The 25,797-nt window shown below is 30.5% G+C and overlaps 2 protein-coding genes across 2 annotated transcripts; one reads left to right on the forward strand and one right to left on the reverse strand.

Moving 5' to 3' along the window:
- Window positions 1–12,318: 12,318 nt before the first annotated feature.
- On the forward strand, window positions 12,319–17,016 carry LOC114168648 (aspartic proteinase 36-like). Its single transcript, XM_028053543.2, has 10 exons — window positions 12,319–12,816; window positions 13,113–13,242; window positions 13,383–13,633; window positions 14,001–14,228; window positions 14,589–14,751; window positions 14,899–14,975; window positions 15,094–15,190; window positions 15,761–15,827; window positions 16,145–16,216; window positions 16,585–17,016. The coding sequence occupies exons 1-10, from the start codon at window positions 12,593–12,595 to the stop codon at window positions 16,743–16,745; spliced, it is 1,470 nt and encodes a 489-aa protein (XP_027909344.2). The 5' UTR covers window positions 12,319–12,592; the 3' UTR covers window positions 16,746–17,016.
- A 768-nt stretch (window positions 17,017–17,784) lies between these two features.
- Window positions 17,785–23,672, reverse strand: AGO5 (Argonaute family protein). Its single transcript, XM_028054344.2, has 22 exons — window positions 23,010–23,672; window positions 22,663–22,886; window positions 22,387–22,542; window positions 22,166–22,299; window positions 21,975–22,081; window positions 21,579–21,682; window positions 21,264–21,399; window positions 21,042–21,158; window positions 20,854–20,961; window positions 20,705–20,776; window positions 20,262–20,384; window positions 20,025–20,175; window positions 19,830–19,951; window positions 19,563–19,700; window positions 19,341–19,477; window positions 19,207–19,269; window positions 19,057–19,120; window positions 18,739–18,874; window positions 18,578–18,651; window positions 18,382–18,476; window positions 18,254–18,285; window positions 17,785–18,168 (listed from the first exon to the last, which is right to left on the reverse strand). The coding sequence occupies exons 1-22, from the start codon at window positions 23,508–23,510 to the stop codon at window positions 17,999–18,001; spliced, it is 2,964 nt and encodes a 987-aa protein (XP_027910145.2). The 5' UTR covers window positions 23,511–23,672; the 3' UTR covers window positions 17,785–17,998.
- Window positions 23,673–25,797: the final 2,125 nt, after the last annotated feature.

Here is a 25,797-nt window from a genome sequence, read left to right on the forward strand (position 1 = left end):
ATAATAATAAATTTTTGTCTTAAGTCTTACTCTCATTTTGGTCAAAAATTTTCAAATTGGTTCCACTTTTGAAAAACTTTCGTAAAATTGGTAAAACAATGACATCGTAGATAAACAGTGTTAAACAGATGTTCAAGTACAATAATTGATATATATATATATATATATATATATATATATATATATAGGTTAAATATGTTTTTGGTCTCTTAACTTTAAGTGAATTTTGAAATTAGTCAATTTTGAAACTTTGAATCAATTTAATCTTTCATCTTTCGAAATACGTGAATTTAGTCATTTTAATCAAATTATGTTAAGTTTATTTGACATTTCAAGCGCATTTCATAATAGTATTTGACTTAACATAAAAGTAAAAAATGTGTCGAACAATATAAACAACTCAAATACAATCCTAAAATGCGTACGAAACATCAAATAAACCTAACAAAATTTGATTAAAAGGACTAAATTCACGTATTTCAAAAGATGAAAGACTAAATTGGTCCAAAGTTTCGAAATAGAATAATTCCAAAATTCATTGATAGTAGAAGGACCAAAAACATATTTAACCCTATATATATATATATATATATATATATATATATATATATATATATATGTGTGTGTGTGTGTGTGTGTGTGTGTGTGTGTGTGTGTGTGTGTGTGTGTGTGTGTGTGTGGGTGGGTGGGTGTGTGTGTGTGTGTACACGTATGTGTGTATGTTTGAATTTTGAAATTTTTGAAATCTCATAATCTGTTTAACTGAATTTTGAAATTCGTTGCATTTATATTTAAGACGGATTTGACTTTTGTGGATTGAATTTTGAAATTTGGTACCTTCTAAAAACATATTTCACTTTGATTGGGAAACAAATTTCATATTTGTCTATCGGATCTTGAAATTCAATAGTTTATTAGTTCAGAGGAGTGGAGTGAGGGCAACGACAGTGAATAAATAGGAGAGAGTAGAGAGAAGGGTAATTAATATTTTTTACTTAAAGTAAGAGGGTGTTGTGGGAAAATTAAAAAAATTAGAGGTGTAGAAGATTGTTTGGAGGTTCAGGGAGAATCCCCACACAATAATAAATACATCACACAAACCAAATCCACTTAATTAATTGAGCTAGAAAGTTAGTCCAGAAAGCACATGCAAAAAATTAATGAGTCAAAATCAATAAACCAAGACAATGGTAAAAGTAAAACCTATAGTTTGCTATGAACAAATTTGCCCTCTCATAAAATCAAAAAGGTCAGTCAAGCATTGAGCTGGTCACATATCATTTTCCAAGTATACGACATCAAAGTTGTAGTCCTTTTGGTCTTTTCCTAAGTCATGCACGATACAATTTTAAACATCTTTAATCCATCCAACCAATAAAGCACAATATCTAGACTGATACCTTAGACTGATACTTAGAAAATCAATAAAATAATGACCACGTAATTAAACAGGATTAAATGTTCAACTATAATAATACATTTTTGTCTTAAGTCTTATTCTTAATTGATTTAATTAGTCGAAACATACCCAATTTCATTTCAAAGTTTCAAAATGGTAGCCACTTTTAAATTTGTGTCAATTTAGTACCTAAATTTGTTAATTTTAATCAATGTAGTACATCCCGTTAATTTTTCACAAATGTCGTTAAGAGTGAGGTGATGTGGCATAGGATAATTGAAACGTGTCACAAATCTTAATTGTACAGTGCCATTTTTGGTGTTATGTGTGCAGTGGTTTGTTTTTAAATGGATGTCTTCATTTTTTTGCCCTAATCTTCGTTTTACCCCAATCTCCATTTTCCTATGCATCTTCATTGCAGAGCAGAACAAAGGATTTGTTGAAGACAATGTCTTACGGTCGCAGTCATTCTTGTTCTTCTCCTCGTGGGTGGTGTGGGTCATTGGTTGGATCTCCAATTTTTAATATTCAAACACACAAACCCTAAATAGAAGAAAAAAAAACCCTAAACCCCATAATCGCAACATCACAACCTTCAATCAAAACATAGAAACCAAAAATTGGACAGTTGCCCACCTTTGATTGAAGCTGAAATCCACTTCCTTCTCAACAGCAACTTCAATTGTCTTCAACAACGGCTTCTACCTTCACTTTCTCGTCGCCATTAACCCCCCCCCCCAATTTTTTTTCTACGATTTTCACTTTTCATTTCTGATCAGCCCCACCACTAATACACATTAGACAACCCAAACGTGGCACGTCATACCTACATTAGTAAATTACGACGACTAATACCACAGACGTTATCCAACTTAACGACGTCAAAAGAAAAGGGACTGCATCGATACTAATTAACAAATTTGGATACTAAATTGACATAAACTTAAAAGTGGGTACCATTTTGAAACTTTGAAACGAAACTAGGTATGTTCCGACTAATTAAGCCTTCTCAATTTGGTCAAAAGTTTTCAAATTGGTTCCACTTTTGAAAAAATTTCATAAAATTGGTAAAATAATGACCTCGTAAATAAACAATATTAAACAAATGTTCTATTACTGCCATGTGGCACAAAGACAACTTGACACATAACAAATTTGTTATTTTTTAAATTCAAAAAATTTAGAAACTGACACGTGACACCCCTTTTAATAATGTTACTGGACCACTAACGAAAAAGACTCAATTACATCACATTTCCCAAAACATGAACTAAATTGAGATAAGAAAAAATAGAGAGTCTAAAATGATATTTTGCTATGAAAATGGAGATCAAAAACATAATTAAACGTTAGGTTAATTATGCAATTCATAGACCTAAGCCACACAGTTGTTTCTTCTTGCACCTCCTTTCTTTTTGTTACACACCCTTCTTTTTCCCCTTTACCCCATAAAACTTAATAACCCAATTTTGCCCTTCACTATAATTATATCAAAATTCCCAAATTAGATATCTAATTCTAATTGATTAAATATGTTATTACTCCACAAAACTTAATAACTCAATTTTACCCTTCATTAAAATTATATCAAAATTCCCAAATTATATATCTAATTGTAATGGATTAAATATGTTATCAGTCTCTAACAAACAATTGAAATTTATTTATATTTCAAACTTTGATAATTTTTGTTCTTAAAGTTTAAAAATTAATATATATATATATATATATATATATATATATATATTAACTCAATAACATTAATTTTTTTTAAGTTTTAAATAGTGTTTTAGATTGACATTTGAACTATTTATACTTTATGACATGTTTCAACCTTGCAACTTGATACATCGTTTAACATATACAAAAAGTGAACTTTGTTGGAATAAAAGAATACATTCATTTATTTTTTAAATTTAGAAATCATAATATATGAAATTTGGAAAAAAACAAAATTTAATTTCACGATGACCTAATAAGTTATTTTTTGACGAAAAAAGAAAGTTGTGTTCCTCTTCATTTTAAAATGTAAATTTTATATACATCCCAAAATGTAAATTGTATAAAATATTTTTTTTATCTCCTTTCAGAATATACATTCCGAAATAAGTACTTGCATAATGTAATTTTCTTAAAAAGATTTCAAATTGTTTAATACGAAAAGTAATTTTAGGTCTCAAAATATTTTTCAAAATGTATCTTTTAGACATATTCCTAAATGTATATTTTGAAATATGTTTCCAAATTTCCAGATTGAACAATCTCAAAATGTCTTCCAAATTGAAAATTTTGGAATTCATTAAAAAGGGGTATAAGGATGATTTTTATCTTTTTGTTATAATTTTTAATGAGGGATAAATTTGAGGTTATAAAATATCATAGGGGTACAAGAAAAAAAGAGAGGTGCAGGATGTAAAAGCCGAGTCACAAAAACTCATTTTCAGGGGGCCTTTAAACAGGACCAAACTATTATACAAATTTCGGAACAGAAGAAAGAAAGAAAGATGTTTGAAAATTATTTCAATTTTGTAACTTTTATTTTATTCTATTTTCTGAGGAAAATCCCAAAGGCTGCCGCGTGTACTAAAATAAGGTTTTGTTTTAGTTTATGTGAAAACACATTTTAGATGTGTTATTTTAAATAGTGTATAATATCGCTTTTATCGCAATTGATTATTTTTAAGTATCACCTTTCACTTCTATAAGTTGACAGTATAAAATAAATAAATAAAAATCTTAAATTTTAATATTGAGGTTGGAAATTTAAGTGTAAGTCTAAGTCTCATATTAAGTAAAAATAAAAAAATTAAATATTATATAAAGATGAAAGTCCATAAATTTATTGTCTTAAGATTTTTGTTGAGAGCAGTGTCAATATCTTATATATGAATTGAACTCATGTTCATTAGTGTTATATTTCTTCAATAATCCTCCTTCGAAAGATTCAAAGTATTCTACTCAATTAATCACTGGAAATCTATGTTAAATAACCTATTAATAGTTTTATATTAAATTAAGTAACTAACTAAATTTCCAACCACCAAACTAAAGTTTTGCCCTTTAACTTTATGACTTGAGATAGGATAGGAGGGAAACAACTGAAGAAAAAGAAAAGAAAAGAAAAAGAAAAGTGGAGTCTTGCAAAGATAACCCTCCATAGACCCTACTCACTAAAGAATAAAGATAATATTTTTATTTTTCAGCAAAACAAAGCTCTCGTTTATGACAGAAAAAAAAATCCATAAATATTGGCAAAATAAAAAATAAAATAAAAAAGTTCATGGATGTGTTTCAAGCGCCATAATTATGATTCAAATATTCAAAATGTAAATGATGAAGCATACGAAATGTTGATACAAAGGGAAAGTGATAAAGATGTTGCAAACAGAGACTTCTGGTGTCTTCTATAAAACCAATGGTGTTGATGTAATTATGAGTAAAATATTGTAGGGTATAATAAATTTTAACATAAAGGAAATTATATAGACAATTGGGATTAGAATATTGGTGAAGTTTGGATGATATGCACAAATTTTAATTTAGTAAAGTTGAAATCTCATAGGATTCCAAAATAATTACATATAAGATAGTTTTACATTATATAAATGGATACAAAATTTCGCTTTATATTTAGATATTTTAAACTATTTATTTACACTTCCACAAATCTAAAGAGTTTGTCTTGAATACATCAGAAGTATTGATATAATTTCTTGAATCAACTCAAATTCTCCTATAAAATAATTTTTTTTATAAAAAATTGATTATTATATAATTAAAATATTCCTTATAAAAATGGGATAATTTTGTCTCTTAACCTCGTTAGATTTTTTTTCTTTCTAACATTAAAGATAAAGAAGATTTTTCTTATGATTAAGAAGTGAGTACTTATTTATATTATTTATTTAAAATTTATGTAGTAAGAGAAGTTTGTCTTTCTACACAGATAATGAACTTAATTAATTTTGTATAGAAATTAAATATTATAATCACATTTAATTTTAAGTATGAGTTAAGTATATTTTTAGTCCCTGAACTTTGATTTAAAATTGGAATTCGTCCCTATCCAAAATTTTAATATATTTTAGTCCCTAAATTTTGAAAATGAATAAATATAATCCTTTTAAGTCAATTAGGTTAACTTTTTTTTGAAGTGTCGAACATATTTATCAGTAGATACTGAATCAATAATGTGTCAAACGGTGTAAAAAAACTCCAATATTAGTATGAGAAGTGTTCGACCAAAACAAAAAAGTTAACATAATTGGGTTAAAATAATTGTATTCATTCATTTTTAAAGTTTAGGGACCAAAATATATCGAAGTTTTAGACAGAGACAAATTCTAATTTTGGGACAAAGTTTGGGGATTAAAAACATACTTAACCTTTTAAGTATATTATTTTTGTTCAAAATTATTTGTCATTATTTTTTAAATAATTGGTATTTTTTTTCTTAAAGGTATCAATGAAAATATTTATAGAAATGAATAAATTATAAATTTTAAGAAATTTTAAGTGTATCTCAACCATAAAAAAAATTAAGAATGGGTCTGTGAACTTTTATTCCACTCACACTTAAATTTTAAATGATAATGAAGAAAAAAAAGGTTCAAAATACGTCAAATTGAAATGGCACTTTAGTGTAGCCACCATTTTATGCAATAATGAAGTTGTCTCAACACTTTTGGTGAATTTTTGGGATAAGAAAAGAAGAAAAAAAATTAGCATTAGCTTTATGTATAGATTTCGGTTCTTAAATGGCTTTCAAACATAAATAACAACACCTAAATCATGTTTGAATGGTCATTGACAACTATAATTATTTTTAATAAAAATAATAATAAAATAGTAACATAAACTTTTTACAAAATTAAAATTAAGTTAAAAATAACTATTAAGAGAAATTACATTAACAGATTTTGCAAATTAGTTTTTATAATATAAACTTGTTTTAACTTACAATGAAACTCATTTTATTTTTTCTTCTTATAGTTTTTCTTTCTAAAAATGTTTACGATTTTTTTTTTTAATTTTTGTTATGTCTCTTAGTAAATAGTTTGTTTTTTAATATATTGACAAAACGGGTTGAGTTTGACAGTAAAAATAGTATTTTTAGTTCATTAGTCCAATAAGTAGTTTAAATAAATTAAAATAAAAATAAAAAATAATTTAAATATTATTCACTGATTTATATATTATTAATATTATTATAAAAAAATTCCTGAATTCCCTATAACGTTTATAATATTTTTTATAGCAGTATATATTACAATGTCAAATAAAGAAATTTGTGTAATATACAGGCGAGAGTGTTCTTTAAACAATTGCAGACGAAAATTAAATAAAACCTATCGCCTGAAATATTAAAAATTTACAAGTAATTCATTCTTAAATTGTTGCTTTAATAAAATTATAATAAATAGTATTTTAAGTTATTCTTTATGAAGTTAGTAGCATATATAATAATTTATAAGGTCAAATTACTCTGGTTTTATAATTATTCAAGAATTTTTAAGATTACAGTAACTTTTAATCGTTTATATAAACCAAAAACCAAGTTTCTGAAAATTTGAAACTTGCAAAACTGATGATATATGGTGATTATGAAAGTCTCGAAATTCAATAAAGAAATTCACAAGACTCATAACCCAACTAAGAAAATAGTTTGAAAGTCAATTTACAAAATTTCTAATACTTTTTTATTTTATTTTATCGTAATGCTGCTTTTTTATTCATTTTAATAGATTCATTTATTTATATATATATATATATATATATATATATATATATATATAATATATAAAGAATTTTATTTTTTTTCACATTTTAATACAAATTATACTTTTTATAATATAATTATTTATTAATTTTTTAAAATTAACAGTTTCTTTTATCTACTTTTTATAAAACTATTTTTTTTCTATTTATTAATAATTATTTTCTTTATTTATTTTATTTTATTTTTAATAAATATAAATTTATTTTATATATTTACTTAATAACATCATATTATTATCAATTACTAATATAATATCATTCATATTTAAATATTTAAAAAATTATGTAGATAACACCTATATGTATTTTAATCGGAATAAACTACAGGTCTTTAACAATAGACAATACTGAGATAATTGACGAAGATGGATATTGCAAATTTTAATGTTATTTAAATTGTTCATGCATTATTTATAATATTCACAGTGAAATCAATTGAGATAGCAGATTCCACATCAATCTTTAGCAATCTTTTTTTTAGATAAGAATTAAATAATCATCATCGAAATCCATTCAAATCTTCATAGCATGCATATCTCTAAAAAAAACATTATCCTAACTATACTAACAAGATAATATATATTAATGATTATTTATTTATTTACATTTAGTTTATTGACAATTATTTTAAAAACCGATCATATGTGTGTTTAATTTAACCTGAGAACTATATATCTTTCTCTATTTTGATTTATTGATCAAATAATAATCTATCATTCAAACTTAAATATATAATCACTTATTTATTTACAAATTAACTGTTAATTTATCATCAAAGCAACATAAAACGTTGAACATTAACTGCATTATCTCATGTTTAAGAAAGTTACAAGAAATAAAAATTGTAAGTTACTCGGATTCTGTGTTAAGTTTTGTGTGCTATCTTTACACAATCTTTGACATTTACTAATTTTAATATATTTTAAAATATTAAATCCAATTTATGTTAATTTATTTTAAGAACTAGAATAAAAAAACCATTAAAAAATCCAGATTGGATTACGACTTAGTTGGTTGAATAAGAGCAACTAACTGCACTAACTTTGAAAAGATAAATAATCCAATGATAGTGCTTTGGAAGAAGTTAAAAGTCAATTATTTTAATGGGTAATGAAAGACAAGTGTCGACGAATAAGTAAAAGCAATTTACCTTTCCTAGGAAATCAAAAGCAATTTACCTGGAGATTTGTGTCAACTTTCAAAATTAAGAAGATGACTTAATCATTAAGCTTGATATGTAAAATAAAAAATATTAGTTTTATAATTTATTTTGAAAATTTAATTCATATCTTAAAGACATTAACACCTTAACACTGAGAATAATAGTTAAAACATAATAAATAAAAATACGCCAGTATCAACTGAAAATATATACTGATAATATTAAATGCCCAATTTCTTAGAATAATAGCGTTTTAACTAAGATGGCTATGTGGGATATTTTTTTCTCCTATTTGTTGTACTATTTTTGTAACGTCTAGTTCGTTTTTATTTGGACAAAATCGTATAAAGAGACACCCAACAACTCTACTCTCCACTATTGACCTAAAAACATTACATATTTTGGTCTCTATCATTTTCTCTTTCCAACTTTTAGAATGTCCCTTATGGTATGTTGACTTTTAAAGTGTTTAGTTAAAGTATTTGATTTTAATTGAAGATTATATAGATATTTTTAACCTGTTAATTTTGGGACTTGAGTTATAATGTTATCAAATTAATTGATTGACACTATCTTAGAATGTTTGAACTAAATTATACCCATTAAATGCTTGAGTATAACTAACTCAAATATGCTAATGAATCCAATCTTATATGCATTATTGAATGTTGGTATTTGATGTGATTAGTGATATGTGATATTGATTGACTTGTTTTGGTTGAATTGAAAAGGTTATTTGTGGAAGTGATTTGATTTTGTTATGACTATCCATTTTTCTCTATTTGATGGTTATTTTTAATTAAAACGAGTTATTTTAAACTAAGGAAAAGTTAGAATTGCCTAGATAGGCAAGTTGGATAACCTAACCTAGTTAAATCATGTATGTTTTTTCTGATATGATGTTAGGCGGTACCACAAAATAGTTGAACGGTATCCTGATTGCGTCAGGCGCTCACTTGACAATGATCATGAATGACTTTGGTGTCGGGCGCTACCTTAACTTTGATTTTTGGCTGTCTCGCTAAAATTATGATGTTCGCTTCGTTAATCGCTAGATCATACTAGAATTTTGTGAGATCATTCTTCAAATATGGTTCTTCACTTTGACCATTGAAATTGTCAATTATAGGTTCATGGTTAGAGAAATACATCTTGTTGTTTTTATATGCTTGATTGAAATATTGAAATTGAATATTATGCTAATGCAAGAATAAGTAAATGATGAATTATTAACATGTCAATTGAAATAAATAAAATGCGATTGATGATATGTGATGAATTTGGATTGAGGTCAAATACATATGTATGACATAATTTAAGATTATAGGAGAATGTGACATATGAGTTATGGTGTGAATCTAGTAAATGTAGTGACTCCTAAAGACGAAGTACCGTATTTATGTGATGTTAGGTAGTGTATTGAGAGGGATTTTGTATAGATATTACTCTGACTCCACTGGTACCATATTTATATATAGGAAGATATCTAGTTCTAAGAGTGGAAAAAGGTTCATATCTAGAGCTTCTTTGGTAAGAGATTGAACTCGCAAATATAAACTTCACCCTGTCATGTCCTATGGAAGGGATGTTGCCTAACCTTAATATATAACTATAGATCTTGTGAGGTAAGAGAAATGACATGTAATAAATATGTAATTGCTTAAAATTAGTAAAATGATGGTATTACACAATTGCCTAAAAATATAAATGACTATCTAACGTATATCAAAATTCAAAATCAAATAAATCACAAAAATATTTATCTAGTATAAATCAAATTTGCAAATATTAAATTAGGTTAATTTAAATATTTGTTTAATTCATTTGAATCATAACATTTTTAACTAAAACTACATATGATTACAAATTACCAAAGGTTATTATAATAATTGATTTAATTTATATTTTGTTATAAGTGAGTTTTAAGCCTAACTCAATCCCACAAAATCGGCTTGTAAGGTGAGGTTTGCATCCCACTTATATACTATGAGTTAGGCTTAAAACTCACTTCTAACCTAGTATTAGAGCCAAGTTATAGTTTATCTTAATGAGCTTTTTTGGACATTTTATTCCACCTAATGTTGGACCGTTAACGGACCACCCATTTAGATTTATGCACGAGATATATATACCTCAGCGTGAGGGGGGTGTATTGGAAGTCTCACACCGAGTAGAGATAAGGTTATTTAATAGTATATAAGTGAGGTGCAATCTCACATTACAAGTCGATTTTGTGAGGTTAAGTTAGGCTTAAAACCTACTTCTAACACATTTTCTAATCTAATACTATCGAATGAAATTATAGAGCACGAAATAAAATATTGTATTATAACATTTATAACTTTAAATGTTTGATTGTTGTGTGTTATAATAATAATAATAATAATTTGTATTAATATTTAGCTTATGTTGTGCTTGGATTAGAGTGTGGATTTGAGGGAGTGGATTTACGTTGATTTGTAAGTAAAGATGAAGTTGTTTGGATTAAAGAAAAGATGATATGATTTGAGTGGAAATTTTAAGAAAGTTTGTGTATTATGTGATTGATAAAATTTAATAAATTATAATTTTAATAGAGTAAATTGTATGATTACCATTTTACCCTTTAATATAAATAGAAGAAATGATATTAAAATAAAATTAAAAATATTATTTAAATTAGAAAAATATAATTTATTGATATCATTAATAACTTAAAATAAATTATTATTATTCTTAATGATAATTTAAAATAATTTATAATATAGACTATTTAATTTATATCTCCACATTTATTTAAATTTATTTTATATAATTAATTCATTTACAAAAGATGTTTATTTGAATAATAATAATAATTATTATTATTGAATAATACTAATTATTATAATAATTAAAATTAAAATTATATATATAATATACAATATTATCAATATCCATATAATTAATATATTTTTTTATTATATAATACTAATCATTATATGCATGTAACATGTTGGAACCTATGCAGGTGTATAGTCACTCAGAAATCTTTCTTGCATACGGAAAAAAAAGAAACTAATAAATATAATAAATATAAGTAAATTAAATTGTTAAAAAAGATGAACAATAAAGTAATTTTAAAACGATAATCTGACTTACATTTCTTTATTTTAGAGAGTGTCAAATTTTACAACTCACCTACAAATTTACACTCACAAATCAGCACAAACAATCATATCCAAACACAATATTAGTCTAGCATACTTTAGTAACTCAATTTAAAAATATTTATGTTGTTGCTTGTTTATAATTCGTGTTTTCCCAATAGTTGTTATTATTATCATTAGTGAAAATAAAAACTTTATATTTTCACTCTTAAAAAATAATTTAATAATAAATAATAAGTGATTTATAATATATTCTTACCAAATATAAATGATATAAGAAAACGATAAACAAAGTTATAGAAAAATAATATAATAGTTAGATACAAACCTCTAAAATACATAAAGAAAACAATTAATGTATCTTCATTTTATTTTATACATTTATATATATATTTTTCTTATAACTGTCTCTCTACATAATTTAATTTACTTAATTATTTTTAGTAAATTCTCTCTTTTGGATCATATTTTTCTATCTTCAAAAGTCCTTGTTTCACTATTAAATTTTCTGTTGTTCTCAAATTTTTTCAATCTCTCAAACCTGGGTTAATATTCCCCTTCCGGAATTGTGAAGTTTTTTTCTTCACCTAAATATAGTTAACTTTCATTTTGTTTTATTCATATTTTCACCCTTTCGTTATTTTCATTTAACCCGTTTCTTTCTTTCCTGGGTGGAAAACATGTTCTGTTTTACCATGGCTATGAAGAAATGTTCTTTAATGTTCTGTTTTTTCATACGAAATTTAGTATATATAGTATAACAGAATAATAAAAATATTCCCGCAGTATAAACTTTTTTTTTTTTCTTTGATGGTGGAAGAAGAAGGTGGAGTATATTACAAAAATGTATGTAGCGGTAGTGCAGTAATTGTTACGATGGCTTCATATAAAAATGGCAGTAACTATACGTAATCCATTATTGTTGTGTTATGTGAACCAAATTCGCAACCTGCAACTTGCAGGTTCGTTCAGGTTACAATTCTCTCTCATCACGATCATGAAGAACAGCAACACCAACACCAACAATTTTTGCCCTGCGTTGCTTTTTGTTCTCATATTTCATTAGTGTCACTGTCTCAATTCCGCTTCACTTTCCCTTCTTGTACACTTCCCAACCGACACTAAATGGAAGCGGTGGCCGCCGTTTTTCTGTTCGCCGCCGCGCTTCTGTCGGCGGTGGAGGGGTCGCCGGTGACTCTGACACTGGAAAGAGCGTTTCCTTCGAATCATGGCGTGGAGTTGAGTCATCTCAGAGCGCGGGACAGCCTCAGACATCGTAGAATGTTGCAGTCTACTAACTATGTTGTAGATTTCCCTGTCAAAGGCATCTTCGATCCCTCACAAGTCGGGTAATTCTATCACCCCTTTTGCAATCATGCTTTTTTATGTGTTTTTTGGATCAATTTCTCTCATGGGTGTCTTCAAATTTCTTATCTTGGTGATTCAATTACAAATGAAAAATTAAGTGGTTTGGTCATGTATGGCTGGCTCTCAATTCTGAGCTTTCTTTCTATCCTATTTGAATTTCTCTCCTCGCAATTCCAATCTTGTTGTTTCTGTTATATGCTTTGTGTTCTCAATTCAATGTTTTATTTTTTTGAAAAATAAAAATAAAACAAAATAAAATTTTTGGCTTTTTCCACAGGCTTTACTATACCAAGGTAAAAATGGGTACTCCTCCAAGGGAATTTTATGTGCAGATTGACACTGGGAGTGATGTTCTCTGGGTTAGTTGTGGGTCCTGCAATGGTTGTCCTCAGACAAGTGGGCTGCAAGTAAATTTAACTTCCCTGTTCCTTATTTGTTAGTTAGTTGATTCAGTTTAGTACACAGTTTGAATGAGACTATAACAATGTACTTTTGGGATTTGTGAATGATACTGATTGAACATCATCTTTGCTGGATTTGGTTGCAGATTCAGCTCAATTACTTTGATCCTAGGAGTTCATCAACATCTTCATTGATCTCTTGTTCTGACCGGAGGTGCAGGAACGGAGTTCAGTCCTCCGATGCGAGCTGTTCCGGTCAGAACAACCAGTGCATTTACACGTTCCAGTATGGAGATGGCAGTGGGACATCAGGCTATTATGTGTCAGATTTGATGCATTTTGCTAGTATTTTTGAGGGAACCTTGACAACAAATTCTTCGGCATCTGTAGTTTTTGGGTGAGCTATCATGAATTTGAAATAGCCAATCTCATGTAGTAGGTTAAGACTGTTGTTATTGTTGTATTGTGAGTCTCAAATGGCTCAAAATAGCATTCTTATGTTTCAACAGGACAATGGTATTTTGATACCAGAAGGTTTTTAAAAATCATTTGACACTATCTTTCACTATCCTTTTCGTTCTCTCTTTCTTTAAACATACAAAAGTTAACATTGGTTAAGACGATTTTATCTCTATAAAAATTGTCAGATGGTAGTCAAATTGAACCTTTTACCTCTCAAAAAGCACCCCACCCTTATCTCCCCTTTTGAATTTGCTGGTTTAAACTTGAAAAACATCGTCTTATAATGTTTTACTGTGGAACAGTTGTAGCATCCAGCAGACTGGGGACTTAACAAAGTCTGATAGAGCAGTTGATGGGATATTTGGATTCGGGCAACAAGGCATGTCTGTCATTTCCCAACTCTCATCGCAAGGAATTGCACCAAGAGTGTTCTCTCATTGCTTAAAAGGAGATAACAGTGGTGGAGGTGTCTTGGTTCTTGGTGAAATTGTGGAGCCAAACATAGTTTATACTCCACTTGTTCCATCGCAGTACGTTTATTTGTTAGAGTACATGCTACATTTCAAAATTTCTTTATGCCAATTTTTATTTGTGGTTCAGTCATGTGCTGTATACATTCTGCTTAATGGATTCAGTGAAATTTCAACATGGTATTTATCCTTTAGATTATCTGTTTGACTTGAAGATTGAAACTTTTTGTCAAGTGTTGACTTCTGTTGATTTTTTTGTATGAGATGAAAAAAGTTGATGAGTTGATGGAGCTTCTTGTGTTTGTTCTTAGGAGCCTAATAAAACAAATAAATGAAATCAATTTATAACATCTTGGACACTAGTTAGTACTATGTTGTGAAAACTGGTTTGAGTAACTGCTTCCTTGGCAAATATTTCAGGCCTCACTACAATTTATACCTGCAGAGCATCTCTGTCAATGGCCAGTTTTTGCAAATTGATCCTGCAGTTTTTTCTACATCAAGCAACAGAGGTACCATTGTTGATTCTGGAACAACCTTGTCGTACCTTGCAGAAGAGGCTTATACAACCTTTGTGAATGCGGTGAGTTATGTTAGGTAATTTCTTTTCATCCAATCGATTAATAATAGATGATGCTGTGATTCTTCATAAGTGATTAGCAATAGTGGCATTACTTTTTCTTTTTAAGAAATTTATCGATAATTAACAGCAATATTATTGTTGATGCAGATTACAGCTGCTATTCCACAATCTGTACGCAGTGTTCTTTCCAGGGGAAATCAGTGTTACTTAATAACCACCTCCAGGTTAAGTGGAGCTGTTCATATATATTTTGTTGATTTCAAGCATTCTTCTTTTCATGTTTGGATAAAAATAATTTTTTTTGACACTGTTTATCTGTCTCTCTGGCCATACTTTGTTCAGCAATGTTGACATTTTTCCACAAGTAAGTCTGAACTTCGCTGGTGGTGCATCTCTGGTTTTAAGACCACTGGACTATCTTATTCAACAGAATTATATTGTAAGCATTCAAGCTTTAATTTCCTTTTATTCAATTTTCTTAGAAATAATATCTGATTACATGATTTGCAAAGATATCAATAGATGTAAGTATTCAATAATTTGTAGTGGCATAGCAAAATTATTGTGCAGTAGCAACTGCTGTGAAATTCCCTTTGTAGTTATTCGAGATAACATCCCTATGTTTGATTACTTCATTCAAGATATTGTCTGTATTTGAACGTAGAATTCCTTAATAGTTTTGTTCTTAAAAGTATCTTAAAGCATTAAAGAAGAAAGAAGTATTTAAATTGTCTTTTACCTTGACTCTTAAACGATATTGGAACAGTAGTTTTACTATATTTGTTTAAATATTATCATTTGTACACCTTGCTTGGTCCCTTTTGAGTAAAGGTGGGTGTGGAGAAGAAAACTCCTTGCTTTTTCATATAATTATTTCTGCAACTGAACTTTTATCATTGGGAAATTTACGACACATCTCAGAGCAACCATTCGGATATTTATTCTGCATCTATTTTGCATATGCATGTTTTCTCACTTACAAGGGTATCAATTAACCTGTGTGTTGCAGGGTGAGGGTTCAGTGTGGTGTGTTGGCTTTCAGAAAATCCCGGGTCAAAGTGTAACTATTCTAGGAGGTATAGTGCTAGTTTGGAAACTTTAGTTCCTATATGCATGTTTTTTTGTGATATAAGGATACATAAAACAAGTTGATAATAGCAAAGTTAGACCTTAAAGTATATATTTAGAAAGAAAATTTTTATATTGAGTAATTTTTGGTATATGGCCACAAATAGTATAGAATCAAAAATAGAAACCCTTGTACTCTTTCTTATTGTGGGGCTGAGATACTAGAACTAGTATTTTGTATATTCTTGTTTATACATTATTATTCATCATCATCAAGTAACTATCATTTATGATGTAGTAACAACATTGGATTCTTTTGCGGCAGATCTCGTATTAAAAGACAAAATTTTTGTCTACGATGTTGCTGGTCAACGCATTGGATGGACTAACTATGATTGTAAGTTTCACCTACACTTCTTTGTAGACACATACCAAACAACGCGTAAAGATTCTACGTCGAAGGATAAGACTACTAAAACTCAAATTGTAGACCTACAAACAAATAATTATTCGTTATTAGTGTTTGTGAATAAATCATTAACAAAAGGGTCTAACATATAAGTCTCTTATTTAAAATGGTGTCTTCAATTTTGTTTTAGATTTTCAGTCATCATTAGTTTTATAAAGCTAGAAGGGTCCAACGTTATTTAAAGTAAAAAGATGATTCTAAAGTTTTAACTTTAGGTTGTGTTGCATTGTATTTGTATATGTTTGAAGGGTACATCATAGTCTAATGAGGTTTACAATTTAAATGCATTAATATAGGTTCACTGCCAGTGAATGTATCTGCATCAGCTGGTAGGGGCAGAAGTGAGTTTGTAGATGCAGGAGAGCTAGGTGGAAGCACTTCTTTATGTGATGGACCTTACACTTTGATAAGGACATTGTTGCTTGCTCTGTTCATGCACATAACACTAATTTTGTAGCATGTGGAATTGGAATTTCATATTCATTTTTGCTTTGTATTTCTCTTGCCGGTATATAATTGGTGCAATCGGCAAAGATCACACGTTATTACTTTGATCGTCACTTGTTTGTGTTTTCTTTGTGCACAACAGGGTTGTCTGTTTTATAGCTTCAGGTGCTTATGTGAGTCACTCTTTGTCAGCCATGTTTATCGAGTTTTTTTGCTTTTCTGGTACATAGTATTGTAAATTAACATGTTTTTTTTATTGAAGGAAGATACAAGTTATAACACATTTTTGGAATTTGACAAACTCGATTTCTGCATAAAAATCATCGTTGTTAAGCTTTTGGTCAACATAGTTTTTGTTGTAAATGGCTTATTGTAAATTGTAGGAGCCTTCTTTAGAAAAATAATAATGCAGATCATGTGGATGTAGCACTAAATTAACATCATTATTATTAGCAAAAATTAATCAAAAGATGTGTATCCAGTCAAATTATAATTACAGCAATTTACATACACATTTTACCAGATCTATAACATAAAACTTTGATTATATTATACGCACCCGTAGTTATCTACAGCCTCAAAATAATTACATTAACAATGAAAATCACAACTCATGATGTGATAATGCAATTTTGCATATTCCGTCACATCCACATAAAATCAAGAACTAGAACAAAAGCAATCCCAACATATCATTTCAACTTCGGTTAATTCACCTTCACCCATCATAAATTTGAGCATATTTTAATTTTTTATTATCCAAAAATCAGAAATCAATAATATATTTGTTGTGCAAAGTAAACCATTAATTTGATCGTATTCAGATATGACCTACCATAACATTTTAGGATGATATATTACTCATTTTGATTACATAAAAATAATATTTCATGTCTTCATTATAAAACACTATCAATAACACATTTAATTAAATCATAGCGAACAAGAAACTAACTAAAAAACACAACATATGTTGTGCCCTTGCGATGACAATAATTACAATAAATTGAAACGAGAAAAGGTGGAAATATTCGTGCACTCCCAAGAAATGTTAACAAATCATAAATAATAGTTAATAATGAAGCTGAGATTTTTCTTTATAACTTGGGTATTACTATCAGAATTGTTCAAGAGCACCAGAGCTGCTATGTTAGAATAAAAACACAAGATGCCAAAATGTTGTTAACACCAAAAAAGGTACGAAGACAAAGATTTGGAAACAGAGATTTCCACACGGATCTTTACAAAACAACGCCTTCACCTTCAACAGAAAAACATGACGTCGGCGACATTACCCTTGACGGAGGGCAATTTTACCTCAAAGCTGGCTGTAGTACTCTTGCCTCCAGTTGAAGAACCAGCATCAGAGGTGTCACCTTCAATGTAATAGCGAGCACGGAAAGCTGCCAAATGGGCATAGTATGCGGGAGGAACTGCAAGCAAACAATAAAACTCCGAATGAAAGTGTGAATACGTTAATATCGTCAAGATATAGGAAACGAATTTGATGTAACTAACCTATTGAAACTGATCGTGTACACCTTGCATAGCTGAAAAAAGAAATTCAAATTTCAATCAAACTTGACAAGACGATAAACCAAAAGAAACAGCAAAATAGGAAAAATAGCATGGGAGTAGAATTTTACGTATAACACAAATTATTGGTTAAAATTTGCAACTCGTCAGCAGTAAACTTATTCTCATCGAACAATACGTGGTAATGAGTTGGTCTGCTTGTTCCCTGCAATATTCAGAAGGTACAATCCAAGCAGATAACTTGTCAAATGCCTTTAGAAAATAAATAACAAAAGTTGAATGCGCGTCTTAAGAGTACTGCATTACTTGGATTCCAGCATGACTATTCAGATAAAAGTCAAACTCCCGAGGATGACATATGGTTGTGTCAACTACAGTCCCTGTAAGAAAATGTACACAAAATTAGCAAATTCAGGCGTGAACAAACGAACCTGCAATGTAGCCAAACATAACTTGAGATATAAAACCTGGCATTATATTTCCACTTTTATCTGTAGAATCACGACCTCCGTGATCCATAGGGAACAAACGAGTGTGGTGCCTCTTCTGGACCACCACAAAAGTAACCGGGGGTAAGTAATCCGCTTCTAGAGAGTTACATGCCTGAAACAAGATGTATCAAACTCGCAATTAATAAGGATGGAATAAATCTCCAACAACCACGTTAGGCATACACACAAAAAGAGTATTGCTCAAGAGTTTCCTTTGAGTGTGCAATTTGACGTGGATGTTATAAAACATGTTGCTTATCCTCTCTTCAAAAACATCACCCATATCCAACATACCCGTCTAATGGCATCCATCTCATAAAGAAGCACTTGATTGAACTGTCCTTCGCTGACCCCATCTCTGTCGAGAACAATTTGAAAAAGGAATTACATACACAATAAGAGCCTAATAGCACAAATGTCCCATTATGTTCAATCAAACCCAACCTGTAGAATATAATTCTCTCCGGTTTACGACGAGTTGAAAGCCGAAAAGCTCGAAACAACTCCCTGAAAAAGAGTAAAAATAATAATAATTGGGTTGGCTATACAAAAGTGGCCACAGCGACAATCAACAATACCTGATAATTCCTGAATGTGCATTTCCCCCGGCCGGATCCTGAATAAAAAGATCTTGTATAATTTCTTCCCGATGTTTCTGAGCAGACACAACTCCTTTGTACCTTGTTACGAAAGGCCAATCCATGGATGCCACCACCTACACCATTGAGCAATTAAACACAATAAAATCGTCACCCAGTAATGCATCTACAAATCAAATAAGACAGAAAAAGAGAGCTTACTGCAGCAATGGAAGGACTACTGTCCTCTCCAGGCTGGGGATGCGTAACATCTGCACCAAATATTATAGTCGGTACATCGGATACATGAGGTATTCTATTAGCAAATGCATCATTCAATATCGTATTCGTTCCTCCCACCTATATAAAGTCAACAAAGACACGTTTACAATTTAAAAGAAACAAAAGGTTCACAGAAACATATATATTGTCTAGCTTAAGCAACAATATGATCAACTCAAACAAGGTTTTTAAGTGAATAACTTCAACCTTCACATTTATCTTGAGGGCCAGATTTTCAAGATATTGCTTGTTCATTTTGACCACTTGCTTGGGCTGACAACACTGAGATACTATTCCTAATTCTGTTTCACAAATGCGCTTTATTTTCCCTGTCAGAACGAAATGATTACACATGATAGAGCCACATTAAGAGTACAATATTTGATAATAGAAATCACTCACCATAAGAACCCTTGATGTCAGGTAAAATTATTATTAAGAGTTGGAGCCCTACGTTCGCCTGTTTGCACTGCTTATGCAGGTTCATAAGAGCATTCTCTATTTGACCACTTGGAGATGATGTTATAGGCACTACAGGACTTTCTTTGAACCGCTGGCATAAAAATCAGTTCAAATAAAAAATACTCAACAATCTATCCATTAGATAATCTCAATAGCAAACTGTACAAGCTACCTTACCATTCCCTTGCTGTTACACATTTCAGCCAAATTCTGACAAAGTTGATATGGCAGATCCCTGTGTATTCTTCCAGATAGGTTTAGGCAAGTCCAGTGTTCAACAGTGCCACCAGCAATCATTTTCTACAAAATATTACAAGTGGTTACATCTTTTTTTTATGGTGTAGTAAATTATCATAATATTACTTGGAATACAATACTTAGACATTAAATTTACTTTATAATTCCCTGTGTATACTTGAACAATGTATAATATTAACCATATCTAAGGTACATGATAACACAACTTCCACCGGAAAAATAACAAATGATGATGAAGAATGAGATACAAAAAGGTACTAGGCTATGGAACATTGTAATCAATCATACAAACAGCACCGAATTAAACCACATTACTCACACGTATTAATGACCACCAAACACGAAATTATTCACAGATTTACCTTATTAATCATATTCCATTGACCCATCCTTGGCTGAACCTGTGATTCACCACCCGATCCATGGTATTTAAGCTGCAGAAACAAAAATAAAATCAGATATTCTAAACAAAAGAATTGGCCAAAACGTGTCAAGTATAATCATATCATACCATAGGGGGAGGTAAAACACGAGCTTCAAGCAATGCCGGATCCTCCCTGACTTTAATTTGAAAGTGCTGGGCAAATTTGTCCGTACTGAACTTGCTCTGCCTCACAATCTGTCAAAACAGGAAAAAAAAATTACCACGAGTAAAGAACTAAAGAAGCAACACATGCCAATTCATAACGATGCAGGTACCTGTCTGATGGAATCCTCCCTATCACGAGGACGCTGGCATGTTGCCCTTAAAAGGGCGGTTACTTGATCCTCATTTAATTTTTTGGTATATCTCTGTCCAGCCACAATTTGACAAAGCTACAATATATAAAACAAGTACATTGAACCAATGTTAAGTCTCAGCAAAAATATTCATACATAATATATACACTCGTATAAAGATGGAGTAATGCAGAGAGAAACCTCCATTGGCAAAAAAATTGGCTTGGTGTCACTACCAGCTTGAAGAGCAGAAAGCTGGGTATACTGTAATGAAATATTATATTTCTCTTGAAAATACTGAGGAACGGATTTTTTTGTTCCATTGTCATCAGTAAACCTAAAACATACAAATAACAAAATCAAACACTTGGATTATTCATACTGAGATTGCGCACTTTATATATAAAAACAGAGAACAGTTTTGTAAGCTAACTCATGAGCGGACTAAATGAGAATATGATTAAAATGTAAATGAAAAACAACAATTAAAATGAAACCAAAGCAAAAGTTCCTTACATTAAGGCTCTGAGGGGTTCTTTGGAAAGTCCACTAACTTTGTAACGCCTAATATTCTGTCCATGATTAACTTGGACCTTGACTCCTCTCAAAGCTTTCTTAATCTGTATATTAAGAACCAAAAGACATACATGATTTCTAAATTAATTATATACATTTCAACATGCCCGGACTGAAAATCAATCAAACGATCTCAGGAAAAATTTGGTAACAGATCTTTACTCTCAGCACAAACGAAAAGATCATTAGTATGTATTCAAAAGCAAAATATAGCTCAATACGAATAAAGAACCACACAATCTACGAGCACAACAGAAAAAAAATCATTGCTATGCATTTATGAGCAAAATGTAAGTCAATAAGAACAAAGAACCACACAAATTTCCAGAACAATACCTTAACTCGGTCCTGATCATGCAAAGGCCTGCGAAGATCGAGTCTAAAATTCTTAGAAATAAAGTCAAGGACAGGAATGGGCTCATAAAACGCCCTGGCTGACACATCTGCAGCGCAAAAATAATCAGTTGTCAAAGACTGTGTTATTCAAGACACTCATAACTTAACCAGCATTGAAAAGTTAAACCAACCAATATTAAGAGACAGGCCCATCTGAGTTGGGCGGAGACTCTGGTAATACCCCCGCCAATATTCAGTCCCATTACCCAAAGGTCCTTTTGGTCCCAATGCGGGAGAAAAAAAGGATCTCCCAACCACATCAAACCTATATTTTAAAAAACAAACAAATCAGTAAAAGAGAACACAGAATGTTTCAAATCAAAATTCAAACAACACAAAATAAAAAAACAACTTCTCAGAAGGTGTAGCCCGGAGTACAACATCAAGAGCCTGAATCGTTTCCTGTGGGCAGTCCAACTGCCGGCGAGCAAGAAACTGAGTCAGATGATGAAGGTCGGTCTTCGAAGCAAATCGTATTGTGACCCTAAACTCACGTTCACGCTTTTTCCTATGCATTCAGAAACAAAACTGACCATTAGTCAATGAAATCTTAAAAATATATTTACATTTAAATACATGTAAACAATAAGAAATTATTACACATAAAATAATTAAAAAAAAAAAAAACCTATCAGAAGTAGGAGTGGCAGAAGACCCTGGTTCATCGTTATCTCCCAGCTTGACCTTAAATTCCTTAACTTCAAAAGGCAAAGGTCCAGCGGTGAAAAGACTCTTCCGTCCGTCATACGCGGGCATGCGATTTCCCAGAATCGATTCACGGTGTGCTCGAACCAACAAATTAATAATATCTCTGGAGATCTTTTTCGAAGTAATCTCAGGAGAGATCGCTACCTAATCACACAATGAACTCACTCAGACACACATCTCACTTCACTCTCAACCGCATAAGCAACAAAAAACACTAACATGCAGCGACTAAAGCAGAACAGAACAAATACGATTCAATTAACTAACATCGTAGTGATAAATGTCCAACATCGCAACTTGGACTTGAAAATGATTGGCTCGCACTTGGATCTTCTTTCCCGCTCTTCCTATTCCTGGCCGGTCCGGGAATCTCACAGCCTTCGACGACGACGGTGCCGACGGCGCCAATGACAGTTGCTTCTCGAGCGCCGAAGTAACTGCTTCAACCGCCGGAGACGGCGACGTTGTTGTAGCAACCGCTGGCGATCCAGAAACTGGCGCCGGCGAGGATTGAACCGGCGGGGGGCGGGATGGACCCGGCCCCGTTGATGCAGGGACAGGCGCCACCGCTCGGGGAGGAGCGGCGGTGGGCGGGGCCGGAGAAGCAGCGTATGAAGGAGGGTGCGATGTTTGAGTCGGAGGAGACGGCGCGGAATGTGCGCCGCGGCCGCGACCACGGCCTCGGCCTCGGCCTCCGGCAGCGGAAGAAGAAGCCGCGGATTGCGGCGGACGGTTGAAATCCGATTGCTTAGAGCCGCGGCCAGACATTGTTGCAGGTGAGGGAGGTTTGGCAGTGTCGTTTGCGAGTTTTATGGAAAATGGCTTGTCAAGTGATTCCTTTAAGTACTGAACTGCATTGCGGGGAAGGTAACCGTTTGGTATGGAAACATAGAAGCAAGGAAGAAAGAGAGAAAACCAATTGACAAATTTCAAAATTCTCCCATTTCTTTCAATAACAACTATTTTCTGCAAATTAAAAACTGCTTGCAGCTGGTAAAATCTGAAATAACAAATTACAAATAAAAGAAAATAAGATTAATAATTAAAAAAAAAATAGTTTCCAACATTGAAACTCATTCTTTCATGATAGTTCAATTTCTTTTCTTCCTTCTATTTTATTTATTCTTTCACAGGAAACTGACTAGACTAGGGTGTATTTAAAGGAAAATATAAATGTACTTGATAATAATAATTATTATATGTTCAGAATAAACAGCAGCAGAGTTTAATTTTTTTGTTTGGTTTTGAAAGAGTACTAATATATAACTATGTTTGGAATAGAGTGCCAGTTTAAAAGGTAATAGAAATAGTAAAAAATAAAAATTTCTAAAATTACAAGTAAAGAAATAGATAATATAACATAATATTTATATTGTTAATCAATGCTATAGTTTTTTTGTATTTATTATCATTGAAGAAATTAGTAAATGAATTCATTACACAGTTTTCTACATTAATCATTTCAGGAAAAATATTAAATGTGATCAAATTGAAGAGTAAATGTTATTAATCATTTATCATTAATCATTTATCGTCCCTGAATACTAAAATTGCAATGAGAATAGAAAAAATCTATTTCATGTATGACTGTTGCGTATGTAGATTGTTTTTTTTAATAACCATAACTTTGAGCAGAAAACATTCTCTATCCAAATTTAGTTTACCGGAAAAATAATTCCGGTATAATATTTTTATTTGTTTATATTAAATAAATATGATTATTAAAATAATTTGATGAAATAAATATGACTATTAAATAACCTTTTTAGAAGTTAAAAGGTTAGGCAGCTAATTTTAATTGAGGAATTACAAAAGTCTATATGAATAAAAGTAAAGAGATTATTTAAAAATAATACAAGTACTTATAAAAATGATATCCTTTGCTGGATTATTGGCTAAAGTATAACAAATATTCCGTATTTATTTTATTTTATTTTCTTTTATAATAATTATAATTACGTAAAAACCAAACTCCACACGTAGCGGAAAAGGTTTACCCACACTCTCACGTTCAACGATCTTTGTACTCGCGCATGAATCTCTAAGCGTACCTGAGAAGTTTTTTGGTTACACACGTTTCGCGAAAACAGCGCGAGTAGATGTGACTTTCAAAGGAGGCGCGTGAGGAATTGGAAAAACCACTAGGTTATCATTCCTTTGTGCTAAATAGGCGGCGTTACTGGACACAGACACGATTCGCTCACTCCTTGTCGATGTCGACCGGTGATTATGAATCTTAGTGGACCCTACAATTGTTTTTTATTTATATATTATTTATTTATTAATAATAATATTAGACCAATTATATTTATATTTCAATTTAATATTTTTTTCCATAGTATTTAATAAATTTATGTATCAATTTTTCTTTCATTTATTTTGTCTTCTATCACAAATTGACGGTTATATTATAAATATTAGGGTTGGAATTCCAAAAGATTTTCTTAGGCTCTAGAATATTCCCCCGTTCCGTACAACTTCAATTTTTGCTGTCTGACGATAACTTTTCAGTAGTGAAGCCTCGTAGGAAAAGAATTTACTTTTTTCTGTTTCATTAACTTTTTCCTTTTTCTCTCTATTATCTGACGACGTGTCTCGTGTTTCGACGAAAGAGAAAATTGAGGACAAAGATATGTCCTCATTTAATTTTAATTAAAATTATTTTTAAAATAATATTTCAAGCGTTTATTCTATTTTTCTTCTATTTCAAGTTTTCATGTTTGATAAATAAAATAGAAAAAATTCCATCAGCAATGAGATAAAAAAAGTTAAAATGAGAAAGAAAGAAGAATATAACAATTTCCAATCTTAGAATATTTGTTGTCATTTTGTTATGTTTCTCTTTTATTCCTTTCAAACAGTAATTTCTTAAGTTACGCGTATTACTATATGCTTGAATTCTAGTGGACTTTTCATTCACGCGCTTATACAATTAAATATTATATTTAACAAGTTTTATTTATTTCACTTCATTATCATATACAAGTAAAAACGCAATTTTTTAAGAAAATAATAAAATTGGACAAAAGTTCAATTTAGTTAATTAATACATTTA

Source organism: Vigna unguiculata, chromosome 11 (assembly GCF_037176805.1).
Source record: "Vigna unguiculata cultivar grain cowpea cultivar isolate G323 ecotype 2 chromosome 11, ASM3717680v1, whole genome shotgun sequence".
NCBI classification, from domain to species: Eukaryota; Viridiplantae; Streptophyta; class Magnoliopsida; order Fabales; family Fabaceae; genus Vigna; species Vigna unguiculata.